This window comes from Oncorhynchus mykiss, chromosome 20, assembly GCF_057628025.1.
Source record: "Oncorhynchus mykiss isolate SJ-2025 chromosome 20, ASM5762802v1, whole genome shotgun sequence".
Taxonomy (NCBI): Eukaryota; Metazoa; Chordata; class Actinopteri; order Salmoniformes; family Salmonidae; genus Oncorhynchus; species Oncorhynchus mykiss.
Window position 1 is genome coordinate 2,861,534 of NC_143041.1, and position 15,549 is coordinate 2,877,082.

A 15,549-nucleotide genomic window follows, 5' to 3' on the forward strand; every position below is an offset into this window, starting at 1 on the left:
ATAAACACTGTTCTGAATGGAGTATTCTCCATACCTTTGCAGGCGCGGCGGTGTGTGATGGGCTTGGCCATATCCCGGTAGAAGCCTTCCTTGCAGTAGTGGCAGTGGCGTCCAGCCGTGTTGTGGCGACAGTTCATGCACACGCCTCCACTCTTCCTCCCTGACAGCTTGTACAGCTCCATGTTGAAGCGGCAGCGCCGGGCGTGCAGGTTGCAGTTACACGCTACGAGAGGGAGGAATGAGGGAAGGGGAAAAGAGAGGCAAAAAGAAAGTTTAGATGTCTTGTATGTTCAGTGAGAATAGCTTTACTTCTTCATATATCAAAACATGTCCAAGGTACTTAAAAAACAGTAATAGTTGAAAAGCATTTGGTGAACTGGCATCGCCACAGGTTGAAATCAAAGTACAACAATCAGCATTATGGGTATAGTCTGGGTAGACGCCATAAATCACACTATTTCAAAGCACATTTTCAAAACACTCATTCAGATATATGATTGTAGCTTGCTCAGTAGATGTAGGCCTCTTGTAAGGCAGCGTCGCCTATGGGCACAAACCCACCGTCACTGGACCAGACAGGACTGGCAAAAAGTGCTCTTCACTGACGAGTCGCGGTTTTGTCTCATCAGGGGTGATGGTCGGATTCACATTTATCATTGAAGGAATGAGCGTTACACCGAGGCCTGTACTTTGGAGCGGGATCGATTTGGAGGTGGAGGGTCCGTCATGGTCTGGGGCGGTGTTTCACAGCATCATCGGACTGTGCTTGTTGTCATTGCAGGAAATTTCAATGCTGTGCGTTACAGGGAAGACATCATCCTCCCTCATGTGGTACCCTTCCTGCAGGCTCATCCTGACATGACCCTCCAGCATGACAATGCCACCAGCCATACTGTTTGTTCTGTGTGTGATTTCCTGCAAGACAGGAATGTCAGTGTTCTGCCATGGCCAGCGAAGAGCCCGGATCTCAATCCCATTGAGCACGTCTGGGACCTGTTGGATCAGAGGGTGAGGGCTAGGGCCATTCCCCCCAGAAATGCCCGGGAACTTGCAGGTGCCTGTACACTCCAGCAGCACTACTCCGGTACGCTCCAGCAGCACTACACCGGTACGCTCCAGCAGCACTACTCCGGTACGCTCCAGCAGCACTACTCCGGTACGCTCCAGCAGCACTACTCCGGTACGCTCCAGCAGCACTATTCCGGTACGCTCCAGCAGCACTACTCCGGTACGCTCCAGCAGCACTACTCCGGTACGCTCCAGCAGCACTACACCGGTACGCTCCAGCAGCACTACTCCGGTACGCTCCAGCAGCACTACACCGGTACACTCCAGCAGCACTACTCCGGTACGCTCCAGCAGCACTACACCGGTACGCTCCAGCAGCACTACTCCGGTACACTCCAGCAGCACTACTCCGGTACGCTCCAGCAGCACTACAGCAGCACTACTCCGGTACGCTCCAGCAGCACTACTCCGGTACGCTCCAGCAGCACTACTCCGGTACGCTCCAGCAGCACTACTCCGGTACACTCCAGCAGCACTACTCCGGTACGCTCCAGCAGCACTACTCCGGTACGCTCCAGCAGCACTACTCCGGTACGCTCCAGCAGCACTACTCCGGTACTCTCCAGCAGCACTACTCCGGTACGCTCCAGCAGCACTACAGCAGCACTACTCCGGTACGCTCCAGCAGCACTACTCCGGTACGCTCCAGCAGCACTACTCCGGTACGCTCCAGCAGCACTACTCCGGTACACTCCAGCAGCACTACTCCGGTACGCTCCAGCAGCACTACTCCGGTACGCTCCAGCAGCACTACTCCGGTACGCTCCAGCAGCACTACTCCGGTACTCTCCAGCAGCACTACTCCGGTACGCTCCAGCAGCACTACTCCGGTACGCTCCAGCAGCACTACTCCGGTACGCTCCAGCAGCACTACTCCGGTACGCTCCAGCAGCACTACACCGGTACGCTCCAGCAGCACTACTCCGGTACGCTCCAGCAGCACTATTCCGGTACGCTCCAGCAGCACTACTCCGGTACGCTCCAGCAGCACTACTCCGGTACGCTCCAGCAGCACTACACCGGTACACTCCAGCAGCACTACACCGGTACACTCCAGCAGCACTACACCGGTACACTCCAGCAGCACTACTCCGGTACCCTACAGCAGCACTACTCCGGTACGCTCCAGCAGCACTACACCGGTACACTCCAGCAGCACTACACCGGTACACTCCAGCAGCACTACACCGGTACACTCCAGCAGCACTACTCCGGTACCCTACAGCAGCACTACACTGCTGCACCAAAGAAGCTAATTGTAATTGCACCTATCCTACTCTTTTGCCTGGCGCGTAACTGTTAAGAAAATCTGGGTATCTTTGTTCAAGAAAACATTTCTGTTTGGTCTCAGAGAACCTGAAACAGTTAGCAAATATGTAAGATGAGCAACGAATGAGCCTAGAGAGCCTCACAAGTTTGACCAAATTACTTTATTTCTTTCAGTCTAATATGTAGGATGAGTAACGAATGAGCCTAGAGAGCCTCACAAGTTTGACCAAATTACTTTATTTCTTTCAGTCTAATATGTAGGATGAGTAACGAATGAGCCTAGAGAGCTGCACAAGTCTGACCAAATTTCTTTATTTCTTTCAGTCTAATATGTAGGATGAGCAACGAATGAGCCTAGAGAGCCTCATAAATCTGACAAAATTACTTTATTTCTTTCAGTCTAATATGGCTATTTACTTATGCCTACTTCTGTAGCTCTTTGTCAGAAGCACACTTTTTGTAAGAAGATCTAGTTAGTCGTAATTGTCCTCTCCAAGTTTAGCTGGAATTTAACCTGAAACGGTTTGAGAAATGCCACCTCTCGTCTTGGGCGGAGCAGAATATCATGTCATTAACGTCACCAGTACCACATCTTTATGATATACATCTTGTCTTAATCTCAAAGTGACTCCAAGAGACAGGCTGGAATGTCTGACTCAAATATGGGACAATTCAACAATTTTTTCTAAATGACTGTTGTTTGAATTTGTTGATCAAATGCGGAACAAAGGGCCATAATGCGGGACTGTCCAGCACAATCTGGGACATTTGGTAACTCTAGTCTGCACTGAATGAGAGCATGGTGCCATGAAGTGTTGCCAATCACAGTGTGTGGTAGAGAGATAGACTGACTGTGACAGATTTCTTTGTTCTAGCCAAGAACAGTGTTATAACCACATCCAGGACAGAGATTGCCACCACGTCAAGTTTGGCTTTAATTTGATAAGAAAATTACCTTTGATGGGACCATGAGATACTTGAACGAAAAATCTCAAGGCCATATCAATAATATTGGGAATTTTAAACCAGCCGATAGTGGAATTCTGTTTCTCAAATGCTACTTCCCTCGGAAGAGGAATGCCTGGCACAGGGAGATGGGAACGAAGACCTTCTCCACCCAGTTTTCCAGGGTCGCAGGCCCCAGGAACAGAGCACATTCTCAGACGCCTTCCCTCAATTCCATCTGCCAGTTATTATGCAGCCAATTTCCATGGAATTCTACATTTAATGAAATACTAGTTGGATTTGAATCCCCCTTGGACATGTCCTGTTTCTGAAGCTACGCTGCTGCTGGCTCTTTAGTGGTGTGTTCTGTGAGGCTGGTGGCATGGGGTCTGGGTTTGACCCTTGACCTCAAGCCATTTTAACAGAAGGTTTTGGACCATAGACATGACATCATTGGTCTGGACACATGGATGGATGTTATTGAGAATGAAGAACTGGGACGGGTGACACCCACAGTAGGTTTAATAAAAACCCTTACCATCATTAAAAAAAAAAAAATTGAAAAATACAGGTAGTCTGAAAATGTCCATTGAATATATCTATTGTTCCCTGGACAGCAGAAAGATGGCAGTATAGCGCAGCTGTTGAACAGAAAGGCCGAAATAGAATGTTTGGCGAAATAGAACTGCTCAGCTACAGTCGAACGAGACATATCAGTTTGCTATTAGCTAATTTAGCAGTCTGGTCGACATGGATCAATTTACTATAAAAAATTGTAAATCTATTAACAATGAAAATGAGGGGGATGAGCTGGAGAACAATGTGACATCTATGAACGAACAACCACCGGAGAGCCAGGAAAATCCGGAAGATGGCGGCTGGGAAATGCAGCTAGCTAACGTGGCTAATGTGGCTCCAGTGGCTAAGAGAAGGATACGGTTGATTCAAGAAGAACACCGAAAATTCCAAGAGAAATGGACAGACAAGTATTTTTTTGTAATGCATGATGGGACTAGTTCACTGTGTCTTATTTGACAGAAGGCAGTCGATTGTTTTAAACAAGAAAATGTAGAGTGACATTTCCATTCACACCAGGCCCACTTTGACAAAACATATCCACCATGAAGCAACCTCAGAAACAACACAATAACGCAACTCAAAAGGACAGCTCAAAGGACAACAACAAATGGTGGACAGGTCTAGCACCATGGCAGAGAAAACGACAGAGATCGCTTGGATACTCGCGAGAAACAAAACTTCACAGACGAGGAGATTGTCAAAGAATGTTTTAGGCCTCTGCCCGAAATATTATATACCGATTTCACAAACAAGGAAGCTATTAAGGGACTGCAACTCTCAGACTTGACCATAACGAGATGAATAGACGACATCAGCGAGGCCATCGGTAAGCAACTGATATATCCGTGACGCCGTGTTTTAGTATTGCGCTTGGCGAAAACATTGATGTCAGCGACATTGCCCAATTATGTGTTTGGGTCCGCTTCCCTCAAAGCAAAAAAAAATGTTCAGAGAGAAACATTTCTGTTTACTGCCCCTTCAGGGACAAACACGAGGAGAGGATATCTTGATAGTCCTTGTTACATTTTCTGCTGATAATAATATTGACTGGTCAAATCTGGCATCTGTATCCACTGACGGCAACTCAAACATGCGAGGGAAGGAGAAGGGACTCATAGGCCTGGTGAGAAAGAGAAGATATTCCCGAATGTGTTACGTTTCATTGTATCATTCGTCAGGAAGCACTTGTGGCTATACTCACAGACTGACTTACAGAATGTGATTCAGCAAGTTGTGCGCGTGGTGAACATTATTATTGCGAGGGCACTGGAGTTGCTGGAGGAATACCAGACAGAATACAGCAAGATTTGAAAAGATTTCTCTCTCTCCTCCCTCAAATCCGTGCATTTGTTGCAAACAAGGGGAGAGAGGAGCCAGAGCTGGATGATCCACAGTGGATATTAAGGTTTTTCTAAAACTCCGGGCAAAATGCTGCGTGTAGTCACAGCGTTTCAAAATAAAATCACTACACAGTTTTCATACCTGACAAACAGTTTGTTAATTTCCCAAAACTCAGAGCAGACGCCAGATCCAACCCAGACATACAGCAATATTTTAGCTATGATGCATTTGTGCATGTGTTGGAAGAGTTGAAGTTGGAGTTCGAGTCAAGATTCAATGATATGATGGAGTACAAGGAGATTTTCATCTTCATTGAGAACCCCTTTCATGTGCAAGTGTCATCTCTGACCCCAGTCATCACAGCCCTCTGTCCTGACCGTGCTGAAATAGAGTGTGATATAGTGGAGCTGCGGGAAAATGACACATTGCAAAGTGAACTAAGATCAGGTGTTACCCATTTCTGGAGCCTTGTGTCATACACAGAGTATCCACTTCTGAAGCAATGTGTGCAAAAGTTGACATTTTTTGTCAGCACTTATTAATGTGAAGCTACATTTTCAACAATGAACATTGTGAAACAAAAACAGATAAACAGACTTACTAAACACCTGGATTGACTCACAAGCAACAACAGACTATACATTTAGAATGAATTCAGTCAAGGAGCAGAAGGGACATTTTTGCTCATCCAACTACTGAAGTAACCCTTAATATGGGTCTTATATATGTGATGTAGCCTATTTGATGTGTGTAATATATATATATATATATATATAATAATTTGGATCAACAGATTGTCTAAACTGCCATTGTGAATAGGAGTAAACTGGACAATAAAAAAGTCCAGTTCTAGAGCTCTAGAGTTCCAATGTAAGAGGAAATCTCAAATGCTGGATTAGACCTGTTGAGAAAGGGAGAGCGTGTTTATGTGTTGTGAATCAGTTGCTTGCACTACAGCTGGACCTGATACTTTAAACAAGACGTTCCCATTATTCCTCTCTCTCTCTTTAAAAAAAGCTTGGGAAGAGGGAAAGGGAGAGAAATGAGAAAGAAGAGGAATCTAGAGAGAGGTGGGGGGGGGGTGTTAACTTCACCTCAGTGCTCGAGGATTTGCTGCGGCACTTGGAATGTTTATGGGTTTGTTTTGAAGTGCTTTGTGCTACAAGGACACACACAACACACGCACACACATATGCACATGCACACGCACACCAGACAAACTCACTCTAATTCGGCTCAGCAGGGATAACTGAACACCGGAGAGGGCCATTTTTCAATTCTTTAACACATCAAAGAACCACCGGAGGTCGGGGCTCCAAATACCATATGAACACGTCAAAAGCATTATACACTGCTCAAAAAAATAAAGGGAACACTAAAATAACACATCCTAGATCTGAAGGAATGAAATATTCTTATGAAATACTTTTTTCTTTACATAGTTGAATGTGCTGACAACAAAATCACACAAAAAATATCAATGGAAATCAAATTTATCAACCCATGGAGGTCTGGATTTGGAGTCACACTCAAAATTAAAAGTGGAAAACCACACTACAGGCTGATCCAACTTTGATGTAATGTCCTTAAAACAAGTCAAAATGAGGCTCAGTAGTGTGTGTGGCCTCCACGTGCCTGTATGACCTCCCTACAATGCCTGGGCATGCTCCTGATGAGGTGGCAGATGGTCTCCTGAGGGTCTCCTCCCAGACCTGGACTAAAACATCCGCCAACTCCTGGACAGTCTGTGGTGCAACGTGGCGTTGGTGGATGGAGCGAGACATGATGTCCCTGATGTGCTCAATTGGATTCAGGTCTGGGGAACGGCCCAGTCCATAGCATCAATGCCTTCCTCTTGCAGGAACTGCTGACACACTCCAGCCACATGAGGTCTAGCATTGTCTTGCATTAGGAGGAACCCAGGGCCAACCGCACCAGCATATGGTCTCTCAAGGGGTCTGAGGATCTCATCTCGGTACCTAATGGCAGTCAGGCTACTTCTGGCGAGCACATGGAGGGTTGTGCGGCCCCCCAAAGAAATGCCACCCCACACCATGACTGACCCACCGCCAAACTGGTTATGCTGGAGGATGTTGCAGGCAGCAGAACGTTCTCCACGGCGTCTCCAGACTGTCACGTCTTTCACATGTGCTCAGTGTGAACCTGCTTTCATCTGTGAAGAGCACAGGGCACCAGTGGCGAATTTACCAATCTTGCTGTTCTCTGGCAAATGCCAAATGTCCTGTACGGTGTTAGGCTGTAAGCACAACCCCCACCTGTGGACGTCGGGCCCTCATACCACCCTCATGGAGTCTGTTTCTGACTGTTTGAGCAGACACCTGCACATTTGTGGCCTGCTGGAGGTCATTTTGCAGGGCTCTGGCAGTGCTCCTCCTGCTCCTCCTTGCACAAAGGCGGAGGTAGCGGTTCTGCTGCTGGGTTGTTGCCTTCCGACGGCCTCCTCCATGTCTCCTGATGTACTGGCCTGTCTCCTGGTAGCGCCTCCATACTCTGGACACTACGCTGACAGACACAGCAAACCTTCTTGCCACAGCTCGCATTGATGTGCCATCCTGGATGAGCTGCACTACCTGAGCCACTTGTGTGGGTTATAGACTCCGTCTCATGCTACCACTAGAGTGAAAGCACCGCCAGCATTCAAAAGTGACCAAAACATCAGCCAGGAAGCATAGGAACTGAGAAGTGGTCTGTGGTTAACACCTGCAGAACCACTCCTTTATTGGGGGTGTCTTGCTAATTGCCTATAATTTCCACCTGTTGTCTATTCCATTTGCACAACAGCATGTGAAATTTATTGTCAATCAGTGCTGCTTCCTAAGTGGACAGTTTGATTTAACAGAAGTGTGATTGACTTGGAGTTACATTGTGTTGTTTAAGTGTTCCCTTTATATTTTTGAGCAGTGTATTTCAATATACAGGAAATTTGCTGAAAAAACTGTGACATTTTCTCTCAGGCAAAATGTGTAGAATAGCAGGAAATAGCTCACGGAAACTTTATTTTATAGTTGACCCAAAACAGTTTTTTGAATTACTTGATCTTAAAATGTACAGTACCAGTCAAAAGTTTGGACACACCTACTCGTTCAAGGGTTCTACATTGTAGAATAATAATGAAGACAACAAAACTATGAAATAACACATATAGAATCATGTAGTATCCCAAAAAGTGTTCAAAATGTATTTTAGATTTTAGATTCTTCGAAGTATCCCCCCTTTTCCTTGAGCAAGCATTGCACACACTTGGCATTCTCTCAACCGGCTTCACCAGGAAGGCTTTTCCAACAGTTATGAAGGAGTTCCCACATATACTGAGCACTCGTTTGCTGTTTTTCTTCACTCTGCGGTCCAACTCATCCCAAACCACCTCAATTGGGTTGAGGTCATGTGATTGTGGAGGCCAGGTCATCTGATGCAACAATCCATCACTCTCCTCCTTTGTCAAATAACCCTTACACAGCCTGGAGGTGTGTTGGGTCATTGTCCTGTTGAAAAACAAATGATAGCGCAAACCAGATGGGATGGCGTATCGCTGCAGAATTCTGTGGTAGCCATGCTGGTAAAGTGTGCCTTGAATTCTAAATAAATCACTGACAGTGTCACCAGAAAAGCACCCCCAACACCATCACACCTCCTCCTCCATGCTTCACGGTGGGAACAACACATGCAGAGATCATCCGTTCACTTACACTGCGTCTCACAAAGACACGGCGGTTGGAACCAAAAATATCAAATTTGGACTCATCAGACCAAAGGACACTGGTCTAATGTCAATTGCTCGTGTTTTTTGGCCCAAGCAAGTCTCTTCTTCTTATTGGTGTTCTTTAGTAGCTTGTTTTGCCGCTGCAGCAATTCAACCATGAAAGCCTGATTCACGTAGTCTCCTCTGAATAGTTGATGTTGAGATGTGTTTGGTACTTACAGTGCCTTGCGAAAGTATTCGGCCCCCTTGAACTTTGAGACCTTTTGCCACATTTCAGGCTTCAAACATAAAGATATAAAACTGTATTTTTTTTGTGAAGAATCAACAACAAGTGGGACACAACCATGAAGTGGAACGACATTTATTGGATATTTCAAACTTTTTTAACAAATCAAAAACTGAAAAATTGGCCGTGCAAAATTATTCAGCCCCCTTAAGTTAATACTTTGTAGTTCCCCAGTTTCTGTGTTGTTGTACTTACTTTTGGACTTTATTGTTCCCATGGGGAAATTTTGTTGCAGTGTCATGTTTACATTTAAAGTGGCATTTAAATACAAAACAAGATTGACAATACAACTTTCATAACAGTTACACACCAATAAAAATAATAATAGTAAGAAATAAAACTTTTTTTTAAAAGAAGAAAAGACTAGCCTGCTGGCCTTACGGGGTCAATGGGAACATTCACCCGAGCTATTTAGGAGGGATATCACACCTGGCACAAATGATTGTCTCGTTCTATTTTTCCTGCTGAGGGGTGCTCTATACCTGCTCCCAGAGGGGAGTAATTCAAAGTCCAGGTACAGGGGGTGGCTTGGGTCTTAAATTATTTTGTGAGCCTTACGGAGGTCCCTGACCTTAAAGATCTCATCCAGGCCTGTCTGTTTGACTCCAAGTACCTTGCTTGCTGTGGTAATAATCCTTCTCAGCATGTTTCTCTGGCTGACAGTGGCATTACCAAAACAACAAACAATACAAAAAGTTAAAATACTGTCAATGAAAGATTTGTAAAACAGAGTCAATATAATACAGTCTACATTAAAAGATCCCAGCTTTTTGAGAAAGTACAGTCTCTGTTGGCTCTTTTTGTAGATCAGGTCTGTACATTTACTCCACTGAAGCTTATTGTCCAAAAGGACACCCAGATATGTATATTCCTCTACAATTTCTATATTCTGACCTCTGATAGATGTTGCAGAGGTAGGTGTTGTATGCTTCCTGAAGTCTATGCACATCTCTTTGGTCTTAATGGTATTGAGGACCAAGTGTGATTCCTCACACCACTCTACAAAGTAATCTAGGACCGGGCCATGATGTTCCTCGTCATCATGCAACAGGCTGATCAAGGCAGTTTCATCAGCGAATTTAACGAGGTGTCTGTCAGTATGGGAACTAGTACAACTATTAGTGTACAAGATGTACAGAAGTGGGGACAAAACACATCCCTGAGGAGAGCCTGTGTTGGTAATGCGTATATCCGACACATGGGGACCCATTTTGACTCACTGTGAGCGATGGCTCAGGAAGTCCAACAGCCACAAAACCAGCCCCCTAAGGGGAAGTCCCGAATGAGTCTCTGTGCCATAATGTAAGGCTGGATTGTGTTGAAGGCAGAAGAAAAGTCAACAAACAGAACCCTGATATGGGATTTAGCCCCCTCTAGATGTCTATAGACCATGCTAAGTAGGGTAAGAATGGCATCATCAACTCCTCTGCTGGGCTGATAGGCAAACTGAAATGGGTTGAGGAGCTTCTGGGTGACACTGAGAATATAACTTTTCACAATTTTCTCAAGGCATTTCATTACTAAGGATTTCAAGGCGACAGGGTGGTAGTCATTCAGCACAGAGGGATTAGATGCTTTAGGAATTGGTATAATTATTGAGTTTTTCCACAATACTGGCACGTGTTGCTGGTCGAGTGAGGATTGGAAAATGTCTGTAAAAACACCAGCCAATTGTTCAGCACAGTGCTTTAACACATGTTCACTTATTTTGCCTGGGCTTTTGTATGTGTTACACCCCTGAACAACTTTAAAACATCAGACTGTTGAACAACATCTCTCTCAAACATTTGTATGATGCTTCCATTTGTTTTACCTCCGACACGAAGTTGTCTGATTCAAATCTTGAGAAGAAAACGTTCAGTTCATTAGCCATGTTCTGGCCCTCATATCCCCCAAGGTCAGCACTGGTTTTTCCCCTGCCTATATGGGGGGCACTAGCCATGGATTTAATCCTTTGCCAGGCCATCCTTGCATTTCCTGAGGAGAGGGTCCTCTCCACCCTTTGCTTGTATGCCTACTTGTCCACCAGTATCTGTATTTTGATCTCTCTTAAAGCCTGTCTATCACCCCCAGCATAAACTGCCTTCTTCCTATCAAGTAGTGATTTTAGATGTTTTGATACCCAAGGCTTGTTGTTAGGGAAGATTTTACAGGTCTTAGTAGGCACAACTGACTCAACATAGAAGTTTACATAGTCTGAAATAACCTCTGTGAGTTCATCCATATCAGAGCTGCTGTCCTCAAATACCTCCCACATTGTACAGTCAAACCACCCCTGGGGACAAGTGATACTGTTATCATTCCAGATCTGGACAGTTTTAACTGTGGGTTTCTCCCTCTCCAGGAGGCGACAGTAGGTTGGCCGGAGGTAGACCACATTGTGGTCTGATGTCCCCAGAGGAGGTCTGGTGGTGGCAGAGAACGCATTTGGTATTGTCCCATTGCAAGAGTCCTATTTTTCCTAGTAAGACATTTCACATACTGATGGTTCGCAAGACTTTGCGCAATGTACAGTTGTTAAAATCCCCTAAAATAAATTTGGGTGCGTCAGGGATTCCAGTTTCTGTGACACATTATAAATAATCTCTGATGTTATATTTGTTATATTAGCTTTCAGTTGAATGTACACAACAGTAACAAACAATTGGGGGAACTCACGGGGCAGATAGTAAGGTCGCAGTGACACAGACAGCAGTTCAATGTCGGGGGTACAGAGTCTCTCGCTTACCAGGATCGATTTACACCACTGGTCCCTGACAAGCAGGCAGACGCCCACGCCGTGAAGTTTCCCTGTGACTGTCGGATCACGGTCTGCTCTGACCAGAGTAAAGTCGGCCGGCTCCACTTCTCTGTCCAGGACTCTGACATCCAGCCAAGTCTCAGTAAATGCCAGCAAACAGGCCTCCCGATATATGTGTTGGAAGCGCAGATTCGGTGACAACTCATCCGCTTTACCCCTCAGTGACTCGCATTAATCAGCAAGGTTATGGGTTTGTATGTGTGTATGTGTGTATTTCAGGAAATGGCTTCCTGAAGTCCAAAGCAGCTGATTGGAGTTCTGATCCCGCCCTCTCGTTAGGGGATACAGCTGTCGGCAATTATCGACTCCTTCATAGCTTTAAAATCCAATGTTCCTTTGTAGGAAGAGAGCTTCTTGGATGTCCTGTGTTGGTTGTTGCTCAGAGACAGGTTTTTGTTAAGTATTTTGTAGCTGCTATTTCTGAGGTATGTGTGTGCGCGCGCCAACAGGACGCAATATTTTTGAAATTGTTCACTTTGAATTATTCTGTTTTTGTTCCCAGGGGGCACCTTGGGAGTGCTTAGGCAAGAGGCCTGCGGGCACCCATAGTATTTACTATGTCTATGCACACTAGGTAAGACCTTTTGCAGACCATCCCCTGTATTTTGGTTAACGCACCAGGTGGTGCTAAGATGGGTAAGAGAGGGGGCTCTTTAACGTACTATTTTGCGTACTATTGTTTGTACAGATGAACGTGGTACCTTCAGGCATTTGGAAATTGCTCCCAAGGATGAAGCAGACTTGTGGAGGTCTTGGCTGATTTCTTTTGATTTTCCCATGATGTCCAGCAAAGAGGCACTGAGTCTGAAGGTAGGCCTTGAAATGCATCCACAGGTACACCTCCAATCCACCAGGTACACCTCGCTTCTAAAGCCATGACATAATTTTCTGGAATTTTCCAAGCAGTTTAAAGGCACAGTCAACTTAGTGTATGTTAACTTCTGACCCACTAGAATTCTATTACAGTGAATTATAAGTGAAATCATCTGTCTGTAAACAATTGTTGGAAAAATGACTTGTGTCATGCACAAAGTAGATGTCCTAACCGACTTGCCAAAACTATAGTTTGTTTACAAGAAATTTGTGGAGTGGTTGAAAAATGACTTTTAATGACTCCAACCTAAGTGTATGTAAACTTCCAACTTCAACTGTATATGCTTTTAAATAGCACTCCTGGTTTGAACAGGAATACCGGGTTGCCATTTCTTGCAATTTTTTTAGTAGGAAAAATTGGTAGATTCTCTAAAATATTAAACCCACGCAAGCACAGTGCTTATTCTGAAATATTAGCGTGCAAAGTAGCGTGCATTGTACTCCCCCGGTCTGCTAGTAGTACTCTGGTGTCCAATAAATTAGATGATATGTTTGCTGAAGAATGAAGAAATAGCATGAAGAACAGAGAAGAGAGAGCGAGAGAAAAATGAAGTCAAAAAGTGATTGAATAGATAAAGTACAACCCAGAAAAGAAAGGCGCAGAGGGAGCAAGATGAGAGAACATGTATTTTTCTTTTGAGATCTTCATCCCCCTCGCTCTAGGGAGAACAGCTGCCTCTGTCATTTTCTCACAGTGGGTCCTAATTGGTTCCACTCATTCCAAATGCTTTATATCAGTCTGTCATTATTTCAGTCTGATTACCATATCAAACCCCACATATCACTATTTTTTTCTCCAACCGCACTTAGCAGTCTTGTAAACACACCTTTATAGCCTTGTTAATGTGCAAAGTACACAAACTACAGATTAGTGCGTTTTAGAGAACATCCTTAGCTGTACGCAAAAATAGGTAAGGAGGAACTGTGGCATGTTTTCTTAATGGCAGACGTTCATTGACAAATGTTGCGCTCGCTCGCTGGAGCTGAACTAACAGGTGTCTAAACAAACTGTTTCAGCTTATGAATGAGTTTGTCAAGCGTCCTATGACAAATTGCCTCGTAAAATAGTGCTATCCAAATAAAACTCAATTGCATCGAGTGTGCAACGTCTCAACTCCAGCCCAATATGTTAGGGATAAATCTAACCTCATTTGTCCTTCGCCCGGCCCGAGCCAAGCCGGTGTGCCCAGCCATGGATGCTTGTACAAACCCAAATCCCATTGCTAAAATTGGTCCTTGAAAATAGGAGTCCCCTCCCCTCCTTGCTATGTGGGAACCTGCCATCCTCTGTGTGTGTGTGTGTGTGTGTGTGTGTGTGTGTGTGCGCAACCATTTACTTATATGTGTATATTATATTTACCCCACATGCAACCAGACAATGCAATTGTATTTATTTTACTTAACTAGTCATTTAAAGAACAAATGTTTATTTACATTGACGGCCTAACCCGGCCAAACCCTAACCCAGACGTCACTGGGCCAATTGTGCGCCGCCCTATGGGATTCACAATCACAGCCAGTTGGGATACAGCCTTACAGTGACTTAGACCACTGCGCCACTCAGGAGCCCCAATTAGCCTATTAAAATGTTTATCTTACACCATAAATAGCAATACGCAACAGAATATATATAATTGAGTTACAGTAACAAGAAATGTCTGAGAATGGAATTCTAATACAAGTCTATTTAATTACTTGGTCAAATGAATGGATTCACATGCAAGGCATAAAGCTGAAGTTACGTAGCATTAACAAGCATTACAAGGCATTATCATAAGCATGATCACAGAGGGCTATAGAGAGAAAAAGTAACCTGTGCAGTGGCCCATAGCTCATGGGAGAGAGAGAATGAAAGAAAGAGTGAGTATCTCACCAGCGCAGATCGGGAACAAAAAAGAGAGAACAATAAATCTAAGACCCTTTTATAACAGTTGTTTGGATTGAAAATCGGATTTGTTGACCAATGGTATTACTGTAAAGTTAACCTCCAATCAGATATCTGACCTCCAGACCTGTAAAGACAACAGAACCTATACTTGTTAGAAGTGTGACATTGGGGGATGGCAAGATAACACAGAGAATGCTTGAGAGTCACATTGGGGGCTGCCCTACACCTTCATGTCCGTGTGTGCCAGGATGCAGGCAGGTCCATAATCCCCTGTCCGGGGTATGGCCACAGCCCCTGCCTGTGTATGGGCTCTGTTCCGCCTGGCCTGGTCCAGCCACCTGCTCCAGAGCTCTGGAGGAGCCAGGTTACTTATCTTCTCATTAGGGCCAGGTCCAGTATACACACACACACACACACACACACATACGGAAACACAAATGCACACACACACAGACCAAAACTAATGGCCACACACTGAAGACCACAGCTAAACACCAGAAAGCAGAGAGACATAAGACCATATCAGACAACCACAATGACCAGAAACTAAAGATGGAAGACTAGATTATGTGAGTGTAGACTAAGGCTAGACACCGGACACTACTAGGGCCTAAAGCCCTGGGGAAACAACAGACCCCTTAAAGGATTCTCAACAGCCCCATATCTATCATTTATCTAAGAGAGACACTTCTGGCCCAGTAGCACAAGGAGGGGTGGGAGGCGCACACACGCACGCACACACACACACACACACCTGGCACGTCTCAGAGTCTCCCTTC

General features: G+C 45.0%; 1 protein-coding gene across 2 annotated transcripts in view; it reads right to left on the reverse strand.

Annotated features, from left to right (window-relative positions):
* The window catches only part of LOC110498800 (netrin-3), a 96,701-nt gene that overhangs the window by 19,240 nt on the left and 61,912 nt on the right, over positions 1 to 15,549 (reverse strand). For both annotated transcript variants that reach the window (XM_021575429.3, XM_021575428.3), the window contains exon 3: positions 35 to 223. In XM_021575429.3, coding sequence (XP_021431104.3) covers positions 35 to 223 — 189 coding nt within the window. The remainder of the gene's footprint in view (positions 1 to 34; positions 224 to 15,549) is intronic.